General features: G+C 33.4%; 1 protein-coding gene across 4 annotated transcripts in view; it reads right to left on the minus strand.

Annotated features, from left to right (window-relative positions):
* CCDC141 (coiled-coil domain containing 141) overlaps positions 1-14,145 on the minus strand; it is a 2,268,332-nt gene that overhangs the window by 1,560,734 nt on the left and 693,453 nt on the right. For all 4 annotated transcript variants that reach the window (XM_044075309.1, XM_044075306.1, XM_044075307.1 and 1 more), the window contains one exon: positions 13,884-14,056. In XM_044075309.1, coding sequence (XP_043931244.1) covers positions 13,884-14,056 — 173 coding nt within the window. The remainder of the gene's footprint in view (positions 1-13,883; positions 14,057-14,145) is intronic.

Here is a 14,145-nt window from a genome sequence, read left to right on the forward strand (position 1 = left end):
TAAGACTTAATATGCTTAGCAGAATCCATGAAACATATCTGATATGAACTCGTGCAACAAAAGACCTCATGGTATTTTATACTGGTTTAACATGATAGAGCAAACAGAAAAAAAAAATAATCAAATGTTGAAATTTGTAATGTATACAGAAATCAAAACTGGAAGGGAAACATCCTTTGTTAATTCAACCTTTATCATGGATATTTCAGTATAAATGTTTTTCTGTGCATGACTGTTAAGTTGCAGAGCCATAAAACTACGAAAGCAGCAGCAAGTAAAACTATTATAAATTCCTTTGTCAACTTCTGTGAGATATAGGATACCAGATGATGCTATCTCTAAAAATGGACACAATGCCAATCATGAATTTCATATTTTGTGAAATTTTGAGAGTTTAAAACAAGACCTTAAGTCCAATATACCACCAAAGTAATGAATGGGTCAATTGTAAAGTAGAAACTGTAAAGCCTCTAATGAAGAAATGTGAAGTTAACAACAGTGCCTGTTTCTTAGCTATACGGGAATACCACAATACTCCATTCAGTCAATGAGAGTATCCTTGGTTTATCTTCTAGTAACAGGTAGATGTATGAGATCAAAATCTACATTCAACACAATTAATAAGAGAGAGCAAAGAATTTGCTACTCATATGTTACAAGAATGGCAAAGGATGAACAAACTTTATTTTATAGAACACAAAGAATATGTCTGTTAAAACAAGGGAAAGTACCAAGCATAAAAGTGTTACATAAATAATTTGGGATCAAACAAATAATAGAAGTTGCAGTATTTCAAGAAGCCTGTCATCAACAATCCTATTGGATACACGGTCAGGAGAACAGAATCTACAGAATAATATGTATATATATTTTAAATGTACTTATTGTACTTTGAACCTGCTGACCAGGTTAGAGCATTGATCCCAATGTACCTATTTCAGTCTCAGCCTAGGAGAAGTACCTACCTACCTACATACATACATACATTATACCCATATAAAAATATATGCTGAGAAAATGCAAAAGATAATACATGAAAATCATTAAGCACAGGTATAACAAGTGAGTTGTCCTGTATAATGAGTAACCCTTTGGGAAAAACAAGGTACCCACAAATTACCACATAGGTGGTAATCCATTAAGTACGGAAGAGGTAATCAGGGACCTAGGGACCCAGGTTGACAGTAACCTCTCATTTGACACTCACATTGCCAAAGTGGTTAGGAAGACCTTCTATATTGCCCACCTTATCATGAAGGGTTTCACATCTAGATCAAGAGAGGTCATTGTGCCCCTGTACTCTTCTCTTATCAGGCCAATGATTGAGTACAATGCCTCATCTGGGATGTATCTCACCCGTCACCTGCAGCAGTTGGAAAGACCCCAAAAGTTCTTCACCAAGAGGATAAAGGGTCTTAAACATATGTCATATGCTGCCCGACTGAAAAAACTCCAGCTCTATTCAGTCGCATACCACCTACTCAGAGGTGATCTGTGCCTGACGTACAAGGCCATGCCCAATCCGGAATTCATGGACATGCTCCACCTCAGAAAATCCAAATCCATCAGAGCCACGAGAGCAAGAGACTTAAACCTCAACACAGAAATAAATAGGACGTGCTGGAGGGACAGATTCATAACCCAGAGTCTCCCTACACTCTGGAATAGAATCCCAGTCCAAGTTAGGCAGAGCCCCTCACTGATTCTATTCAAGAGAAATCTTGATGAGTGGATGGGAGATCGTAGGTTTACCCCGGGGGTCATCTCTGTGTCACTACTAGACAGAGGCACAGTAAACTAAACCCTAAAAGGGCATAGTATTCTCATCCTAAGGGGTGGTGAAAGCCACACACACTCTGGCTAGGCTTATAAATGCCCTAGGGCAGAGAGCCTAGTACGAACCTATGAACCTATGAACCTATGAACAAAGAGAGAAAATAGCACAAGAGGAATTAAACATCTGCAGTGAGTACCTGACTCAGAGAACAGCTAAATGCTAGAGAGAGAAGTAATCTGAGGTAATTCTGCCATTTCCTTGATGCAAACCATAACCACCAATGCTTCTAATGGAACAAATAATGACAGTCTTCATGATGCTTTGATATCTAAATATGAAAGTAATGACCCAAAGTTAACATTTTCAAATTCTGATATAAATAACCTACAGGACAATGTTCAAGTCACTGTTAACAATGGTACTAATAACTGCAACTATTACTTGTGTTTGTGGATTAACTAGAAAACCACTGTAACATTCTGACTGTACATTCATGAATTAATATGAATGTGCATGTTGAATTCTATTTTCTGAGAATTTATTTCAGATGACACATATTGTCACCATTAGAATATTTTATATACTACATATAGCTGAATGGAAATCGATTCATTTTAAAGTAAGCATGATGTAAAATATGCCAATGAAGTTCTAGTAATTACGGTATACAACTTTAAGGGACCTTAACTTTGTGTGAGGTGGGAGCTCTTTGTCATGAGACATTTCTTGTCCTTTAGTCTAGAGTAATTTGTGATGTGTCAGTAGCTGTCTGAACACCTCATCTATTTGATTTTCTTGTACATTTGTATTAACTATTTTAAGTTACAGATACAGCATAGCGTTAGAAGGTGAAAAACCAAAAACAGCTGAATAGGAAAAACTAGAACTTATTTAATGGTCCCAAAATAAAAAAAATAAAATAATAATTATCCAGTTAGTGCTTTTGTCTCTAACCTTGAGATTTCTTCAGATTGTATGCATTTATTACATACATATATATTTACATATATTCAGTCTGAAGAAGTCTCAAGGTTAGAGACAAAAGCGCTAACTGGATACTTGTAATTTTATTGTTTTTATTTTGTGACCATTAAATAGGTTCCGGGTTTTCCTATTCAGCTGTTTTTGTTTTTTCATATTTTGGATATAGCAGCTTTACCTTTGCTTGAACATAGTGTCAGAAGGCACTGGATGCTCCATACTGTACGAAGGCAGTAATGGCCTTTCAAAGGAGACAGCTGAAGTGGTTCAAACTGGGCAGCAGGGTTTTGGAAGGTGCAGTCTCAGGAATATTACCAGTGAAGAAAGAGAGGTTTAGACAGCATATTGACTGAATGTTGCAGTGGACATGGAGAAAGGGTTGGATCTAGTAGGATGAAGGGAGAGACCTGGCAGAGGAACCAGACATATAGCAGGGACTAGCTCCAAATTACCTGCTGCTTAGTGCTGGGTTGGAGAGGTATACCTCAGTGATTATACTATTAATCTAAGATGAAAATGCAGAGACTGTGCAATATAAACAAAAGGGGATATGTATGAAAAGAAATGTAGAAAGCAGAGCAAGAGCAAATAAAGATTATTCCATGTATGAATGGATATTTTATTTTACAATGCCAGGAGTCTGGATAGAAAGATGGGAAATTGCCAGTGATGATGCAGGAAGGGATGGTAGACACTGCTGTTATCAGAGAAACATGGGCCGGTAAAATCAACAGGTGAGATATGGTAATGTTTGGGTATATACTTCTTTGGAATGTCAGAAAAGGTAAATATGAGGGTGTTTGGCCAATCTAAAAATATGAGGTCAGAGTGGAGAAGAAACACCATGCCATGGTGGGAGGGTGGGATAATGGTTATGGTGTTTGCCTTACAGACACAAAGTGCAGGGTTTGATTCTCCAATGGGGTAACTGGCTAAGCTTTAAATGGCCCACAAGGGCATTTAGACTTGTACTAGTCTATGAACCTATGAACCATGATGAAGACAAGGGTGTAGTACAGTCAGAACCTAGGCTAAGTATTCTTCGAATTAAAGTAAAGGAAGGTAGAGAGCTGACACATGGATAAAATGCATCATCCACCAGACACTTCAAGATAATGAGAGGAGAGGGGGCTTGGCCAAGATGGCAAACTGCTAACAGCACAAAGTCTTAGCTCTGCTTTATTTTTTTATTTTTTCTGACAGGACAGTATTACACAAACTTAACAAAACCTTAGTTTTTTATACATTTTGGGTCTTTTAAACAAACTTGGACAACTATTTGAAAGAAAAATCATGTTTTTATATTTTCTTCGATTTTTTTTCCTGTCAGAAGATTTATTGACTGTCATGACAGAATGAGCCACTCAAAAGTGAACTCTCAAGACAACTCAGTGAAAAAGGAACTGCAGTCTATAATAGGTAGTATCCAGGAGTTTTCTATTAAATTTGATAATCCTGAGATCAAAATGGACAATACAAGAGAAGATTCCAAGAAACAAACAGAAATGTTAAAAGAGATCATCAAACAATAATCCGTATAGATCTCAGCAATAGAAAACACATTAAATGACCTGGATAGTAGAATGGCAGGGAATGAGAATCACACAGAATTCCTGTTAAAACAAAATACTTTGCTTATGGAAAACTAGAGAACCTAGAAAGTAGATCTAGTAGAAATAATATTAGGATACATGGAATACCAGAAAAGGAAGAAGGAGACAATATGTTACAGTTTTTAACTAACTGGATACCTAAAATTCAAAATCTACTATAAGCTCTCTCTTTTGGTATTGAGAGAGCCCGTAGATCTCTTTTGATTTCTTCTTTGAAGAAAAGTCCTCCGGTCCCCAGATCTATCATTGTAAAATTTCTCTCCAGCTAAGACAAAGTGAATACTGCTTTGGCTAATTCTCTGATAAAAATAAATAACATCACTCTCAGGTTTGGCAATGATTACACTGCTTCTGTTATGACCAAAAGGAAAGCATGTATTCCATTCATAAAAGACTCGAAGAAGCTAAACATTAAAGCTCAACTAGTTTTTCCAGCCAGAATTAGGATCTTTTTACCAGAAGTTCAGAAAAATGTAAATTCTATAGAAGATGCAGTGAATTGTCTCAGAAAAAGAAACTTTTTGATCAATCAGAAAATATGACTTGGCTGCTGTCAGCTTAAAGAGACAAGCAACAAGCAATGGCTGGCCTTTGAATGACAAAAATAGTAAAAAAAAAATTAAAGAAAAGTAATATTCTTCTCATTTTCTATTTTGGCTGAATAGGTTTCTCACAAGTATTCAGTTTTGTCATCTATTACATTTAATCATCAAACACAAGTAAAATAAACAAAAAAATATATATTAAAATACCTTTTCTATAGTATCTGAAATAGCATATATATGTTATTATTACTATTACTTATAAGTCCCTTTATTATTTTATTTTAATTCTAACATTATTTTCAAACACAGAGAGTAGTGTGTAAGTAGTGGGGATGTGTATTGACAGTATCTGGGATAGTGTGTTTATATGTTAATATTACTATTACTTATGTCTCTATTATTTTACTTAAATTCTCTCAAACAATATTTTCTAACATAGAGTAGTGTGTATGTCGGGGAGGGTGCATATTAACATGCCTAATGGGTCTATATTAGAACATCGAAGTTTCAAAACTTCGAATGTTCTAATATCGATCTCTATTCAGCAAAAGCTGAAAACACTGAACATACAGAACAGCGAATTTTCTTCCTAGGGAAAAAATTCGCTGTTCCAAAACACATGCACACAACACAAGCACAACAAACAAACAGCAATTCACACACATACACCTAAAATCTTACACCTAACCCTTACTAAACTATACACACACCACTAACTATCCACTTACCTTAACCCAAACCCTAACCCTAAGGTCCGTCACTATCGCACACTCACCTCACCCGTGCCCTAACCCTAACTCACCTACCCCGCCCTAACACTCACGTCAACACAATCACACATTTACCTGACCCACGCCCTATCCTAACTCACCTAACCTGCCCTAACCCTCATGTCCACACAATAGTACACATACCTAACCTGCACACTAACCCTAACTAACCTAACCCACACTCAATCGCACACTTACCTGAACCCGACCCGTAACTTTTCACCACAGCACTGAAAATACCGAAGCAACAGAAACGGACAGTCGAATTCTTTCCCTAGGAAAAAAAAATGTTTTTTGTTGCTTCGATATTTTAAGCTTTCGCTGAATAGGGGTTGATAGTAGAACATTCGAAGTTTTGAAACTTCAATGTTCTAATATAGACCCTGCTTAACTAATCCACTTAATTTATATATACTTTCTATACATAAGTTCGAGTAATCTGTTTTTTTTTTGGTTATTCTATCTGGTGAATGTGGCTGTATGTGATACTTTATCTATGTGCAGTGACTATTGTGTTCAGTTGTTTTGGCTGCATGAAAACCATTTATATACATTACTTCACATTCTTTTAATAGGTTTAACTTGTGTGGTATTTGCTCATTTCTTGGGCTCTTATTCAAAGAATTAGAGATGCTATTGACTGTTGATATATTTATTTATATAAGTATTAAGTGCTTGTTCTTATTAAAAGTAAAAAAAAATGGCTTTAATTTTAAATTGTAAATATTAAACATGGTCGTGAACTATTTTTTACAGTAACTGCTTCTTTCCAGGCCCCTTTTTCCACCTAGTGTTAAATTGCTTTCAAATGTTTTTTCACATACCTCAAGCTATTTTCCAACATATAACAGTCTAGATTCCATGTTCAAGCTGCCTGTGCTACAAGAAATGCATTTTGAATCTTAACCCTCATTTACAGGAAGTGAACTTTTAGAGTGTTAAAATGAGAAGCCGAAACACAAAAATATAACATTTAAAATTAATCTAGTTAATTTTAAAACATATCCATGTAGTTTTTATTCTCAACATATTTTAAAAAGTGGAATAATGAAAAGAAGAAAAGGAAAGAAGAATGCAGTGGGAAGAATAAAAAAAAAAGACATCTGCAGATTTAAAGACACCTGGTACTAATTTCTGTTTAGTGATATCTTGTTTTTGTAGTTCAGTGAAAGTTGTATCCTTTATATAAGTACAGTATAAATATAATATACTCACACAACTACTGATAGGGTTCATAAGCTAGCCTCAGTAGTTAAACACTTAGATCATTTTATTGATTCTCAACATTTGAGAGATACATTTGAGAGATACCTATGATACCTATTATATTAAATCAACTAACTCTCTTAATTTTACACATCATTCTTATAGATTTGGCACTCAAGCAAACAGTGATAATGTTTTTACTTCTAGTAGTTTATTTACTAAAATTGAAGATGTATTGATTTAGCATCACAGAATTCCTGCTTATATAGTAAAATTAAAAGACTTTAAGGAATGGCGTCTAAAAGAAATAGCTCAATATATTGAAATTAATAATAATGGAGAAGTTTCAGAAGTAATTCTCTGGGATTCTTTAAAAGCTTATCTATAAGGAAGACTTAAACATTTGTACATATGTAAAAAAATAATGAGATAAGGAGTTGATGAATTTGCATGTACACATCTGAAACATTTCTACCCAGGCCTCCACTGAAAATAGGCTCTGTACTAGTTGGACTTTCCCAGTCAACAAATGTTAAATAAATAAATAAATAAATAAATCACATATAAATCAATTGAAATCCAGTTAAAAACCTTATGAGAAACAGGCAAGCGCTGAGTTGAAATGTTAAATCAGAAATATCTTAATGTACTTCACTATATAATATCAATAAATCTGGAAAAATTAAAATTACAAACTTATTCAATAAACTCAAAAAGCTTACACAGGTTTGCTGTTAGATCTTAGAAAAAATAAATACTAATCATATTAAAGAAATAATTTCCAAAGAAGGTAATAAAAATAAAAGAGTTACTGATTTAAAAGACATTTTACAATGCTTTAGAAAATATTATGAAGAAATTAAAAGGTTTAAATTAACCAAAGAACAAAGATCCAAAATTGATGTCATCCTTTTTCAAGGAATTAAAATATCACATTAATAATCTTAAACCAAATAAAGCCCCTGGTCTTGATGATATAATCCCAGAATTATACAAATTATTCCCAGAGAATAGTTTAAATATCCTATTTAAAGTTTTTGAACACGTTAAACATATGTCAACCATCCTCACTCATGGAAATATTCCATGATATCTCTTATCTTGAAACCAAATAAAGATTCTAACTTATGTTCTTCTTACCATCCTATTTCATTACTAAATGCTGATTATAAAACATTTATGTCTATTCTTGCAAAAAGATTGAACCTTATTATGCCAGGATTAATAAATGATGAACAGACTGTTTTCTTTTTACTACATAGAAAGGTTCAGGATAACATAATTAGGAGTAATACTTTAATAGATCTGGCTAATAGCAATGTATTTTGGCTTTTCTCAATTAGGCATCACTACAGCGGATTACAAGTCTGCAGATTGCTTGGCAGTGGGGATTTTACAGTGTTGAGTTGCCAGCCCAGCACCCAGGTTTCACAGAAGGCACCCCTGGCTAATAAAAACAGAAAATAACTAACTATAATAGGTCTAGATAGAAATAAGGTGTTTGATTGTATTAGCTGGGATTGTTTGTTTAAAGCATTTAAACAATATGAGTTTTCCCTAGATTTTATAAATCGTATAACTAATCTATATAATAACTAATTCCCTTTTATTAAAATTGGATTTTTTTTTCTTTCTAGCTCTTTCAAAATATTAAAAGGTACAAGACAGGACTGTCCCTTGTCACCTCTACTATTTGTTCTAGCAATTAAACCATCTGCAAACTTTATTAGATCAAATAGAAAATTTCAGGATTCTGGATATATTATAGATGAAAGTTATTCATGTAAAATTCAGTTATTTGCTGATGACATTTTAATAACAAGTGGTGATGTTAAAGCTTCAATAGAAAATTTACCTAAGTCTATTAATTACTTTGAAAAAGTGTCAGGTTTAATGTTTAACTCAGATAAAACAGAAACTTTCCTTATTAATAAAAAAATTAATTATTTAAGAAACTATATGAATTTTATTTGGGACAATTCACAAATTAATTATCTTCGAATTATAATTAAATCTACTGTAAAAGACTCAGCAGTAAATTATAGTAATTTAATACACACTGTTACTAAATTATTAATTGGAACATATTTATTTACAATGGAAGTTAGACTTACTTTAATAAAAATGATAATCCTACCAAAAACAATTTTCTATCTACAATCACTAATTATTCTCCACTTTTCTATCTACAATCACTAATTATTCTCCCTCCTAAAAAATCTTTAAGAAATTAAATTCTATTCTCCTTAATTTATCTGATTCCCCAATAAACCAAGAATATCCTTTGATTGGCATGTTAAAAGTTGGGAAGAAGGTAGATTAAGTTTTCCAAATGTTGAATTATATGCCAAATCCATAATTTTCAATTTACTATAAATGCTTCTTACCAATCCACTTGAAAGTCCATTCACGAAAGATTAATAAATAATAACGTTTATGTTGTAGAATCTTTCTGTAATTTTGGAATTAATAAACTTTACTGGATCTCGAAAGGCTTATGTTTAAATAAAAAGAAAAAATACTGTTCCTCTCCCTTCACTGACTACATCCTTATAAATTTAAAAGGTTAATGAATTCTAATTATATAGTTAAATATTTATTGTTTTATTGTTCCTTATATCAAATGTTGTGCTTTTTTTGGAATTCTTAATATAAACAAAATGCTAGACTTTAGAGATGCAAAGTTAATCTTTTGGCATCAATTCTTAATCAGAAATAAAACACATAATACATATTATCTTTTTGCAAGACATTGTTTAGAAAATAATTGGTTGACTATAGAATCTTGTAAAAAAATATGTTAGTGATAAAATCAAAATCTCCATGGATTTTCAAACAAAACATATATGAAAGATACTTGAGTTTTTTTTTTCCAGAATCAATAGTAACTCGAATAAGAATAAGTCACATAAATCAATAATTTATAAAATAATGAAAGAAGATTTTGGTTCCACAAATTAATTATTTTGGAATTACTCAACTAAGATTAATGAGAAGGCCTTTTCTGATGATGATAAATGCTTAATTCTTAAATCTGTGGGAAAACCTACTTTTCTCATTATTGAAAAACATATATGCAGAGATTCCTTCACAGAGAATTTTTAACGCCACATAAAGTGGCTTTAATATATAACTATGGGAAAATTAATTGTTGGAGGCATAAATGAAGTCTCTAATGCAGATTCATTTCATATGATATTGGATTGTAAAATAGTAAGTCCATTGTGAGTTGAATTTAGAAATTTAGCCCTAGCTTCGTGGGCAAATAATTGTATCATTTCTAACTCTTTGATCTTATTTAATGCTCCAGTTCCAGATTCCATTCCTAGGGTGCAGGTGCCTCTCCTTTGATCCATTTTAGATACAGCAAGAAAAAATAGTCACAAAGAATTGGAAATTTAAAACTACTCTTTCTTTCACTGAGTTCATTAATTTAGCAAAAAATGTCTGCAAAAAAGAATTGTCAACTGCCAAAATGAGAACTTTGAATATTACTCACCAGTTTAGATTTTGGTCAAAATTAAGTGATTTACTTGATGAATTTTAATCATTTATTTTTCTATGCTTGATTTTGTTGTTGACATCTGTAAATAGTTATGCCTTTGTTCTATTTATCTTTAAATAATTTTATACAATCCTTGTTTTAAAATTAATAAAATGTTTACAAAAGAAAATAAGAGGAGGGACTAGAGGAGAGAATAAAGAAATGGGATAGGACAAGGACTTGTATAGTCATGTTAGATCTGAATCTTTCTAAAGCAGACTGGGAGATTCCAAGCTCCAGCACTGAAGAGAAGCAGGAATTAACTGAGATCCTGAAATATGAGGGGCTCATCCAGCTGCTGCATGACTGTACCAGGAAATGCATAATCATGTAGCCCTAACCAAGGAGGGGGATCATAGATGTCAAGGTGGATGGCACCATTAGCCAATGGGATTGTGCAATTTAGATGGGGATTATAAGAATAGAAAGACAAAGAAAATGGTGTGGATTTTTATGATAGTAGATTATGCTATGCTATGGAAGAGAGTCAAAGATGAGTTAGTAAATATGAAGGGAACTGAGAAAATAAACAAGCTATAGGAATTGATTAGGGATGCAACAGTCAAGGTTTTATTTATTTATTTGCATTTTCAGTTTGTTGACTGGATTACTCCACTAGGCCAATGGCCTTTTTACAGAGGAGAATGAAAGTGGTAGTCATGCTGACTAAGGAAAATTTAGCAGGGCACCAGGAAATTTTCCCTACTATTTTCAATAGGTGCTATGGGATCTTATACATCCATCTGACCTACTTAAAGATGGAACCTTTGTTTAATGTCTCATCCAAAGCATAGCATGCTTAGCAGTACAGCACATCACTTCTGCTGTACTGCAATGTCAGCACTGGAAAATTAATCCAACTACCTGTTGTCAGAATAGAACCCACAGCTTTATGATCATCTAGTACCAAAGCCAAGTGAACTATGTGGTGAGATACTGAGACTGCAAGGGTGAAAAGGTTATGGGTTCCAGTTTCAGAAAGTGGCAAAATGAGACATTCAAAGTGGTTGCATAGGAATGTAACAACAGAAAACAGGGCAAAAGAGAGTCCTCATAAAATGTTTAAAGGAGGTGTAGGAGGAGGAGGTTAAAGGAAGGACAACAAAGATACAAATCAAAAGGAAGCTTGCAGAAGTAATCTGACATGGGAAACAATGGCTTTTTCAGGCATATATAAAAATATAAGAAGGGAAGGACAGCTCTGTCCAAAGTGAGCAAAGACAATTAGACAATTACTCAATGACCTATCAGTCTAAATAGCATAACTAAGGACATTTTGTTGTACTTAAAGTCATCTTATTGTGTTGTTGTGACTTACCTTTTTAGTTTATTAATACCCATTATGGCTTAAATAGTCTTGCTTAATTCAGTAATCCTGTTGTATTATATGCATGCATTAACCTAGTTTTTGGATCATTTTGCTACTTTCATAATCCTCCTCTCTCCCTTGTTAGCAATCATTTCTTCACTGTAATGTGTTACTTTTGAAAAAAAAAAACGTTGATAAAAATTATTAAGTAGCATAGACATTGCGTAAATATTCTCAAATGTGTTAAGGAGATTATGAAATAATTCTTGGAAGAAATGCTACAAAACCAAACTCACATATGGATAAAGACAGACATAGACATAAACACACACACACACACACACACACACACACACACACACACACACACACACACACACTCACTCATGGATATATTTGTATATTTTTGAGCTTGTAGTAAGCAATTGCACCACCACTTAATTTGAATTTCAGTACATAATGAATCACTCCTATAATTAATATTATATGTATGGATGTCTGTCAAAGAAATAAAATGTAAAAAGTGCTTATGGATTCTTACTATATACAATAAGCTCACTCTTACAAAATTGAATGATACATCAGTCAGATGACACTGGAGAGTTTCATGCAGAGTTTGAATATGAGCTAAAGGTATTCAAAAAGATTAAATGTGCCTTTTAATATGCAGCTTAAACATTTCAATGAATAGCTTTAAGGACAAGAAAAATATGCATTCTTATTTCTAGCAGTGCTTCACTGTGAATAATCTGTTAGCATTATAAATGTACCAAGAGGATCATAAGAAGAAGACAGCTAATTTAACAGCTGAATTTTTCAGAGGTTATAGCATTATAAACAATGTTTAAAAATATTGCTCATGCCAAATGCTACTGCCATTCCATATAGCATTTTGAAATTTAACACTCAACATGAGCCAATTAGCTCAGCCACACCTCAAGAAACTGATGAAAAGTCATAACAATATATTTCACAAGTAACTGTCAATGCTCCTCTGAAATCGGCGAATAAAACTGCAACCATTGCATTTTAGGCTCTGGTCACTATGAATGTATAATAGTCCAATCTCACTGAATTTGTATTTGACCTATAAGGTAATAACCAATGTTTAGACTCAATAATGCATTCATTAAAAGTGTTCTTTTAATGTTTAGAATCATTAGCTAAATTTCTGGCAAAGAATGAAATAGAGGCTACCTAAAGCAAGATTTTCTAATAATGAAGTAGTTCTTTAAGAAAAACTCATACCTCAAAACTGTACAAATTATCACAGAATATCCAGATTTTTGCCTCATATTTTTGGTCTTTTTCTCAAAAAATGTTGGTTTTCTAGCAAATCATTGAGGATTGAAATTAGAAAATAATGGCATACCTTTGAGATTCAGACTTCACACCCCTCAGAAAATTCATGCTACAGCAAAACCTGTTATTCTATCAACTTTCTAAGTTTGTATATTTAAAGATTGTTCCAATTTTTAGGCCTTTGTCACCACATCATTTATGGCTTTGTCCAGATATCCTGCTCTAAGAGGTTGAGAGGTATGCTTATAACATCATATTCAACTTTTACAGTGTGTGTGTGCATGTGTGTACATGCATGTGTATGTGTATGTGTGTGCATTTTTTTTGTGTGTGTGTGTGTGTGTGTGTGTATGTGTGTGTGTGTGTGTGTGTGTGTGTGTGTGCGCGCGCGCGCATGTGTGTGTGTGTGTGTGCGTGTGTGCGTGTGTGTATGTGTGTGTGTGTCTTGTGTACCTTCAAACTGTCTGCAGTAAGCAAGCAAGGCAGCCTTCTTGCATTTGTGTGCACTGTATGTGGTAAAAAAAACAAAGGAGAATTGTCATACAAAATAGGAAAAAAAGGCATGTTTTTTAATATGAAACTGTCATGTAGTTTATCCTTTTTTAACAGACATGGCCTGCTGTTTCTCTAGCAAATAGCAGACAAATGTAATACACTTCATCTCTTGTTAGATAGGTGGTGAGACGATTTTATTCGCTTTGGATATCATGCTTAACTTTAAAAAGTGTTTCAGTTTATATAACCAGGTTCCATGCCTTGAATCTAATGCTTTATATTTATTTTTCATACTAGATAGTTGATGTAAACACCTTCATTTGCTGAAGCCTTCCACTTACCTGTGACAATCAGCCTTGCTAAGCAATGCCTGCCCCTTTTGTAAAGCATCAGCAGTCACATCTTTGATCTTTCTCTGCAGAGTTTCATGTTCTTTGGCTAGTGCTGTCAGACTTAGGCTCTCCAACCCAAGAACTTTTAGATGTGCTTCAATATTTCCAAGTTCATCAAAAGCCTGAAATGTGCACATTTAAAATGTTTTAAAGTTATTACAGGTAAGTGATGAAAGTCCACTTAAAGAAATACAAAAACATTTAGTCTGTA

Source organism: Protopterus annectens, chromosome 6.part0 (genome assembly GCF_019279795.1).
Source record: "Protopterus annectens isolate FY-2018-M chromosome 6.part0, PAN1.0, whole genome shotgun sequence".
NCBI classification, from domain to species: Eukaryota; Metazoa; Chordata; order Ceratodontiformes; family Protopteridae; genus Protopterus; species Protopterus annectens.